Source organism: Lactuca virosa, chromosome 4 (assembly GCF_052849685.1).
Source record: "Lactuca virosa cultivar CGN04683 chromosome 4, Lactuca_virosa_CGN04683_v6, whole genome shotgun sequence".
NCBI lineage: Eukaryota > Viridiplantae > Streptophyta > Magnoliopsida > Asterales > Asteraceae > Lactuca > Lactuca virosa.
The window spans coordinates 413,421,900-413,431,595 of record NC_136429.1 but is presented as its reverse complement, the minus strand read 5'-3'; the positions used below and the strand labels follow the sequence as shown (position 1 = coordinate 413,431,595).

General features: G+C 35.9%; 1 protein-coding gene across 2 annotated transcripts; it reads left to right on the top strand.

Annotated features, from left to right (window-relative positions):
- Positions 1-5,107: 5,107 nt before the first annotated feature.
- Positions 5,108-9,435, top strand: LOC145108925 (uncharacterized). Of its 2 annotated transcripts, XM_079046009.1 has the most exons (6): positions 5,108-5,350; positions 5,443-6,636; positions 7,003-7,429; positions 7,512-7,978; positions 8,059-8,869; positions 8,940-9,435. In XM_079046009.1, the coding sequence occupies exons 2-5, from the start codon at positions 6,305-6,307 to the stop codon at positions 8,123-8,125; spliced, it is 1,293 nt and encodes a 430-aa protein (XP_078902135.1). In that variant the 5' UTR covers positions 5,108-5,350; positions 5,443-6,304; the 3' UTR covers positions 8,126-8,869; positions 8,940-9,435. The 2 variants fall into 2 exon arrangements, with proteins under 2 accessions (XP_078902135.1, XP_078902134.1); XM_079046008.1 differs by having other exon boundaries at positions 5,108-6,636.
- Positions 9,436-9,696: the final 261 nt, after the last annotated feature.

The following is a 9,696-nucleotide window of genomic DNA, read 5'->3' as shown; positions in this document are numbered from 1 at the left end:
AACCCTAAAAGTCAACCCCAGTCAATGGTCCAACTTTGACCAGACTCGTCGAGTGCACTCGGGTGACTCGGCGAGTCCATATGTGTCCTCTGAATCCTCCTAAGGCCTCACTCGACTCGTCGAGTTAGCCCTTCTCTCAACGGGTTACCACTGAACACGAACTGTGGTGCAACACGATCCGACTCGTCGAGTCCTCTCATGGACTCGACGATTTTATTCCATGAGAATGCTCAAACGACCTTCGGAGGTCAGATCTGTTTCTCTAACTTATAGATCTGACCTTCTAACACCCAAAAGTCACGTAAAGGTCTGAACTTTACGTCCATGCATCGCACATATAGCTTTATTTGAAGAAATAGCTCTAAAAATGGAATCCTAAGCTCATCATCCACATGTAACATCATAAAGCTTGATTGTTGGGACACTCTGGACCTCTCAAGGTCCAGATCTAAAGTTTATTCCTCAGAGGGACTTCACAAGCTCCATATTTAACCAAAAGAAAGGGTAAAGAAACCCTAGATTCCATAGATCTACTAAATACATGAAAATAGGCCTGGATTCATACCTCAAACAGAAGCCCTTGATGAAATGGAAGAAGTTCTGAGCCCCTCCAAGCAGCCTAGCTTGAATCTCCCTTCCTTCCTTGCAACAATACATTATGGAGGTGAAATTAGCCCTCTCTCTCTCTCTCTAAGCCCTCTGGCTTGCTAGGGTTTCTCAGGGGTATGGGTGGCCGCAATGAGGGCCATAAGGACCCTTAAATAGGGCACAGGCCCAAGGATTTAGGGTTTCTGCCCACAGCGCGGACTCGTCGAGTCCACTCTCCGACTCGTCGAGTCCATTCATTAATCCTAGTCAGCAGTCGCGATCCTACTCGACGAGTCTAGGCGTCAACTCGTCGAGTCCCTCTTCTTGACTCAAAATTAAATACTCAATTTATGATACCTGGAAATCCGGATGTTACATGGTTTCATGTACTTCTTCTTCAAAAGGAAAGGAGCCGGCATGATCGCAGTGCATCACGCTATGATTTTCCGCATTATGAGATCTTTGGGAGTTGTACTCTGATATTACTTTTCTATGACATGTTTTGGTTATTTAACATACTGGTTTTGATTATGATAAGAGTTGGCACTATTAACGATTTCAGACTACTCTTTTATAAATACTTAATTCGAACTGAGCTCTGATACCACTTATGATATGAATACATAGGGGGTTTTTTTTGGGTTTTTATGAACACAGTGGATAACAATAACAAAGACAAGAAAACGAGAAGAAAGATAACTTTATTAACAAGAAAACAAGAAAAGATGATTTGATAAACAATCTAGACCTATAGATTAAGTATCGATGAAGACAAATCAAGACCTATTGATGTGAATTCGAATCAACCTAGAAAACACGTCCTGGAATTGACATAGGGATGAGTAAGCAACTCAACAGAAACAAAGTTCTTCAATTCAAAATTCATTCATAAATTGACTTCACAAATGATCTACCACGACCTATTTATATCCTTACAAGCTATTACAAAAGGAAACTAATTACAAAACGGAAACCTAATAAAAGCTAATTGAAAACTAAATAATGAAATAAATAAAAGCTAAAAATCGTTTCAAAAAATAAATAGAATCTTCCACATGTTAATCCACACAATTAACCATGCAAACCCATCTTTTATCGAAACTGATCCCAAGTAGCTTGCATCCAACAACATCGCATCCAAGTAGTCCTTCGGAACCAATATCCATGCGGTTCCTAGGTTGTTCTCAATCACAACACTTCGAAGTTCGCATCTGATAGTACTATGAGATTCGCATTGAATCTCACTCCAAGAATCGCAATTGTAACCGATAACAAGGGACCCCGTTGTACTTATAACACAAGACTCGGATTCATTCTGATGGTTTGGAACCAATCACACCTACTCACAATCACAACCAATGACACTCGGACCATAACTGTTCATAAGTGACTACGATGGCTTGAGATCATTCATATCCAGTCGCATCCATTTGCAGCCAACACCCGACTCGGAATTTGAACTCATTTTGGAATATGTACTCATATTTGTATCAGTTTGTGGGAAAAGCTTGACGAGACTGTACACTCGCATCAAAGATATTGGTTTTCGTTGTTTTGTAACTTAACTCTATAACTTTATGATTTTTAAACAAATGAATGTCACCTAACGATTTTAAGTTAAAAGGGTTTTAATTGTTTAACCTATTTTTAATGAAAAATTTTAGTTTGAAAATTGGGACGTTACATTTTTGTTTGGTTTGTCAATTTTAATTTCAGTTTTTGTTCCTATTATGCCGAATTGTAATTTTTATGTTATAATTAACTTTTGTTTGGGTTGTCAATTTTAATTTCAGTTTTTGTTCCTATTATTTTGGAATGTAATTTTTATATTATAATTAACTTATGTTCATGTTGTTTTGACTTTGAAATTGCTCTGTGGCTTTATAATATAGTTCAATATGGAACCTAGAGACAAAGAACCAATGTAAACACAACCTCAGTCTCAATCCCCTTCTTCCGTTCAATTAAATCTAAGAACGAACACAAATAAAGCATGGGAACATGTGACTCTAGTTGTTGATGACAAGGGAAACAAGATATATATATATATATATATATATATATATATATATATATATATATATATATATATATATATGTGTGTGTGTGTGTGTGTGTATGTGTGTGTGTGTATGTGTGTGTAATTTTTGTCAAAAAGTTATTCATGATGCTGGAATAAATAGAGTTAAGAACATCTTGTCGATGTTAGTGGTGACATAGCCTCTTGTAATAAAGTAACTCCAGAAGTTCGTTTAACTTGCAAGGTATCTTGAAAGAAATGGCTAAAAAGGAAATAGGTAAAGCTAGTGGTGGTGGCATAAACAATTTCAATGTCTGATGACGATGAAAGGATGAAGGAAACATAATTTCGAAATATCACAATCTAATAAAGAGGGAAAAAGGAATGCTACATCAAGTTTTCATCATTTCTTTACAAAATGTATAAATGATCCCTCTCAACCAACTATTAAATATGTCATGAAAACTAAGGGGAAAAATACATGATGTGGATTTAGCTATTGCGATGTGGCTCTATGATGTATGTGTACATAGGAATACTTGTAACTCTCATTGTTTTCAACATATGGTAGATAAAATATGGGGTATTGGTTATGGGTATAAAGCACCTAATTATCATGCTTTGTGGGTCCATTTATTGAAAGATGCAAAGAAGTTTGTTCCGCTCTTATATGATTTGTATAGAAGTCAATGGATTGAAAGTGGTTGCACGATTATGAGTGATGGGTTGAAGGGATACTAGGCAACATTATTTGGTTAATTTCTTGGTTTATTATCCGAAAGGGATATCATTTCTTAAAATTTAATGCATCCGACATAGAGAGAAATGCTTCAAATTTGAGTAATTTGTTTGTTGAGATTGTTGAAATGATAGGAGAAAATAATGTGGTTTAAATTGTTACTGACAATGTTGCTAATTTGAAACTTTTTCATAATAAGTTATGTGAAAGATATACATTTATTACTTGGTCTCAATGTGCAACATGATTCTTAATCTTGTATTGAAGGATGTTTGGAATTGGATACCATGAAAAGTTTGGTTCCTCTTGCATCCAAGGTTACTCTTTTTATTTATAATCATAAATGGCCCTTATATTGGTTATGAAAAATACCTGGTTGGACAAAAATCATTCTTCAAGGTGCTACCCGTTTTAATACCGCGTTCATTGCATTGAAAATTTTGTATAACCATACAGTTGAGTTACAAGGAATGGCCATATCTAACGATTTTAAGAAGATGTTGAAAGTTCGAAATGCAGTTGAATGTAAATAAATTGTCTTGAATGATTTTTTTATTAAAATTATTTGATTATGTTGAAAATGATGACTCGTTTGTTAAGGAAGGTGTTCTCCATATGGTTTAAAATAATTTTTTCGGTAGAGGCATTTTAGAGCAAGTTTTGTGACGGTGAAGGTACTTTTGGTAGATTTAGTGTTGTTGCTTCTCGTACTAGTACTCATCCAGGTTACATTTAACTTTTATATATTATTATTCTATATATTATTATGAAATATTTTTTCTAACCATTTCTTTTCTAGATAAGTGTTGAAAGTTATTTTGTGAAGATACTTTGATATTGGAAATGTTTTCTATTAGAATATTAAGTCAAATCACATCTTCTTCCGGTTGCGGATATAATTGGAGTGTCTTTGAAAGGATTTACATAAAAAAATGAATATGTTGGAACATCAAAGGGTAAATGATCTTGTATTTGCTGGATACAACTTGAATTTACTAAGTAGGTACATTACATTATAATAAAATGTTTATACAAAATACAGATATTACATTGTAATAAAATATTTGTCTATTAACAATGTCATTTTATTTTACCAATTATGTTTCATTTTTATGAATATTTTTGTAGACTAAAGGTTGATAAGAGCTCTTATCATCCTATTGAATATGAATATATTGATAAGACAGGTCTTTGCATGGTTGAAGAAGACCCTAAAGGAGAAATTGATTACAATGATTTAGAAAATTTGCTTGACGAGCAAGAGTACGAACAAGCTTCTTGAATGCAAGGTGGCATTTTTTATTTTTATAATTATTATTTTTAGTCTATTACGTAACATTAAAATTGTTTATTTGATACTATAGAAAAGGATAATGACCATGTTTTGATGAGGATCAAGTTGATAGTAGATATCATTACTAAGCAGTCGTGAGATTAATGCGATTAACACTCCAAAATCTCAAAATCCGTGATTTAGTTTGATCTTGATGCGTTAGTATTCATCTAAACTATATTTTTTGTATTATACTTTATCTTTCTTTTTTATGCATTTGGATTGATGTAATTCTTATGATTATGTGGTTTTTAATATATTTGTATTGATCTATAACTTGTAGTTATGTGTATTTTTAATGTTTAAACTTGTAGATGTCGAATTCTTCTTATCATTACCTATATGTTAAAGACTTGTGTTTATGTCCACATCGATAAGCTGCTTCCTCTTCCAATAAGCATGTTGTCGGGCGGGGTTTTTTTAACGTATATGGTCTTAAGCTACCTGCCTGCGTCCTTCTCTAGTTATCCTGACCTCACGCTGAGGCAAAAGACTTCATGATAGGTTTTTCTTTCTTGGCGGTGGCGTTTCCCCCAAAGCTTCTTGCCACCTGCTTCCCACCTCTTTTCCCTCCAGTTTTCCTCCACCTCTTCCCTAACGAGTCTCCTTCTTCCACCTCCTCCTTGCTCAATGTTAAAATTTTCGGCCGACCCCATCTTCTATATTTAACGTATGTATAATTTCAGATCATAGGTTTTCTATTAGTTAATTTTTGTTCTCACTCTATGCTGGAGACGATCGATTTATCTTTTCTTTTTATAGGCTTTGAAAGAACGGCAATTGTCGTTCCTGTTTATTTGATTCTTGGGTCTTTTCAACAAAAGATATATGTGTAGATTTCAATTTGGATTCCAGTTCATGAGGTCTGCTTGGATTTTGCTCGTCGTTTGTGCATCTACCATCGCCCCTCACCCCCAATAAGAAAGGTGATGTTTTTTATCTTATATTTGTCACTTCTTGATCATTCCCTATTTACATCTTTCCGGTCAGCTAACATAGCCCCCAACTGGAGCACTGTTACACACCACTTATTTCTCTTTGGACATTTCTGTGGCTTCCATGGGAACGGGAGAGGACAATACGAGGGAGGCAACAATTTCATCCTCTACATGTTTGAACCCTAAATTGAAGGGATTCTATATTGAAATTCGAATATGCAACTTTGATTTCAGTCATCCTTCTTCTCTTCTACATCACTCCTGATTCTCTATTGAATTTTCTAAGGTTTTTAATTGAAGCTACATCTTCATCTTCGTCTTCTTTGCTGAAGTTCAGGTTTTTTTCTTAAGAACAACTAATTTGTTGCAGAAGGTAAACCTCTAATTTTTCCATTTCTCATTGGGAAATCTTCAGTCCCAAACTTTTGGGAAAATTTACACTTTTGTCCTAAAATATTTTTTTTGAACAAAAAAACCAAGGAAACCGGATAAATCGAACATTTTGGCCCTATTATACCGTCGACCCTCATTTAGCCGGTTAAATTTTCTTATGTGGCCAGGAGTTGCTTACGTGGGTTTAATCGACCTCATTTAGACACACACACACAATACAACTTACCTCTCTCGTTTCACATTCTACCTCCCCCTCAGTAAACTAGGGTTTTTACCCCCGTGCAATTGAAATCATGGACGACATCCATGATTTTGATACAATAAATGTGGAGTTGGATGCGTACTTCAAAAAGAAACAAGTTTCCCAATGCAAAGATGAATTTCTCAATATTCTATGTGAAGAAGACGATTATGAGGCAGTAGATGATGCTCAAACTGAAAATGATGCTCAAATTGAAAATGATGCTCAAACTGGAAACGATGCTCAAACTGGAATCACTAAAAAAGAATCAGATGAAGATTATCTGGAAGGTAGTAACGAGGAAGATTGTGATGAGGAATTTGAGTATTCCACCCACAATCCAAATGTGAAATGGAACAAAATGAGACCAACGCTTGGTGAAAGGTATGAATCCCCACATGAACTGAAATTGTGTTTAACCAACTATGCTGTTAGTAAGGGTTTTCAAATCCGTTTCAAAAAATGTGATAGTGTTAGACTAGTGGCAATATGTGGAAGTGGTCCATAGAAGTGTCCATTTGTGGTTAGGGCTTCTTGGATGAGTACTGAAAGGTCTTTCCAAGTCAAAAAGATGATAGACATTCATAAATGTGTTAGGAATTCTAACAATTCAAGGCTTATGGATCCTACCTGGTTAGTTAGGAAATTTGTGAAGGAGTTAATTAGGAAACCTAATTTAAAATGCAAGGAGATGCAGGTAATTATTCAAAGTAAATTTCATTGAAAATTTCCATGGTCAAAGTGTTATAGATCAAGGATGAGGGCACTGTCATTAATTCATGGGAAATTGAGTGACCACTACGCAAGAGTTTGGGAATATGGGCATGAGCTACTGATATCCAATCCAGACAGCACAGTTAGGATTACAGTTACTGTAAACCCTGATAATACCACAGCATTTCATAGATTCTACATTTGCTTTAAAGCAATAAGAGAGGGGTGGAAAAGGGGATGTCGTAGTGTAATAGGATTGGATGGTTCTTTTTTTAAGGGACAATGTAAGGGTGAGTTGTTAACTACAATAGGTAGGGATGCCAACAATCAGGTGTATCCTATAGCTTGGGCAGTTGTTGATGTAGAGAACAAGAACAACTGGAAATGGTTCCTGGATTTGGTTAATGATGATCTTGGATTGCAGGTTGGAAGGGGTGTGTGTGTAATCAGTGACCAACACAAGGTAAAGTAACTATCTCTTTATTTTTCATTATTTACAATAGTGTAAGGTGTTGCTAATAAGGATATTCTACCATATGTTTTAGGGTCTTGTTGAAGCTAGTAAGGATATTCTACCATATGTTGAGCACAGGCAATGTGCCAGGCATATCTATGCCAATTTCAGAAAAGTTTATAGTGAAGTAGAGTTCAGAAACATGTTTTGGGCGGCTGTAAAATCTACCACAGAAGGAGATTTCAATTTTAATATGGAAAGGATCAGGGCAATAAGTTTTGCTGCTTATGATCATCTCATGGCAAGGGAACCAACTTCATGGTGCAGGGCTTATTTCTCTACTTGCTTGGCTTGTGAGGCTGTAGAGAATGGGATTGCTGAGTGTTTCAATGCAATCATTGTAGACGCAAGAAAGAAACCTCTACTGACTATGCTTGAAGAGATTAGGCTTTACATGATGGAAAGGGCTTTCAATCTGAAACAAGAGGCTGAAAATTGGGTTGGTGAAGTTTGTCCTTCCGAGGTAACAAAGATGGAAGAATTTAGAGAAGACATTAAGTAAGTATTTTCAATTGTTTTGTTTTTACATGTTCTATCTTATGTGTTTGCATCTTATGTTCTATTTTATGTGTTTGCAGAAGTTTGTCTGCAGTTCCAAGTGGAGTGAATGAATATGAAGTAAGGAATGGGTTCAAAACTATGTAGTTGACTTGAAGGAAAAAACTTGTGCTTGTAGACTATGGGAACTTTCAGGGTTACCTTGTGTGCATGCACAAGTGGCAATATTGTACACCAATCAAGATCCAGTTAACTTTATAAGTAGTTGGTTCAGCAAGAATAATTACAATTATGATCAGAATATACTCCCAGTTAATGGAAGTAACTTATGGGAAGAAACAAGTTACACTAAGCCCCTTCCACCCATTGAAAGGAGGATGCCAGGAAGGCCTAGTGTTAAAAGAGGAAGACATGTTTCAGAAAATCAAGACAAGTACTCTCAAGTGCCAAGCAAGGGTAGAACTGTCCAGTGTAAAAATTGTCTATAAAGGGGACACAATAAAACATCATGCAAGAATCCTATAGTGGTTCCTGAACCTCAACCTAAAAAAAATGGGCAGGCCTAGGTTGGAACCTAATTTGCTTAATTGGTCAGGAACTAAAAAAGGATCTAGAGGTGGTGGAAGGGTTGGTGGATGAAGAAGTAGAGGTGGTGGTAGGGGATCTAGTGGAAGAAGCAATAGAGGTGGTGGTAGGGGATCTGGTGAAGGAGTCCAAACAGAATATGGGGAGGGTACTTCTGAGTTTCCTAAATGTGAGCTTGAACATGTTGCCATTCCAAATGTTGAGAGTGAAAATGATGCAAGTCCAGATTTTCAACAAATTGAAGGTCTTGGATTGAGTGAAGCAGAAGTACAACAAATTGAAGATGTGGATGTTGCTATGTCACAAGTATGCTTTCTCATTATTCATTTTGTGATGTTAAATCTTGCTAAGTGTCCTTTTGTTATGCTTTTTACAGGATGTTGGAATTGCTAGCCAAATAACAGTTGAAGAATTCCCTAAAACTCAAGCACTTGGAGATGAGGAAAGCATGAATGAGGAGGATGGCAAAGATGAGACGGGGATGGGTGAGGTAATGATGAATGAGGAAAGGATGGATGATGAGAGAGAAATACCTGCCACATAACAATTGAATCAAGTCAGAATGAGGCCTACAAAGAGGAGCAAAGTGAATCAAGTCAGAAGGAGGAAGCCTTCAGAAAGGATAACAGAGATCAAGTTGCAAAAGGTGGTAGCTGTCAAGAATGGAAAGGGGATGAGTTCATCCAACCCCCTTAGTCTAGAATAGGGTGTTTCTAATCTTTACTTTTGTTAAGAACATGTATAAAACTTTTGGGTTTGGGCAAATGTTGATAGCCCTTTTTGTTGATAAGCCTCTACTATTGATAGCCCCTTTTGTTAATAGCCCCTTTTGTTTACATCCATATAAACTATAGGCTTTGGGCCCTTTAACATGTTTTTGGGCATTTACACAACTAACCATAAAATTGTTTGGCTTTGGTTAATATTACTACATATTCTATAATTAACAATGTTTATGTTTGGTTATATTGATTCCTTGTTTTATAGATTCCAGTGATGCATACATTACTTGTGCTTACAATGTTTGCTTATATGTATCCTAGTTATGCATGATTCCAGTAAAGCATGATTCCGGTCATGCATGATTCCAGTCATGCATGATTGACTCCATTATGTATTGATTTGTTTTATTT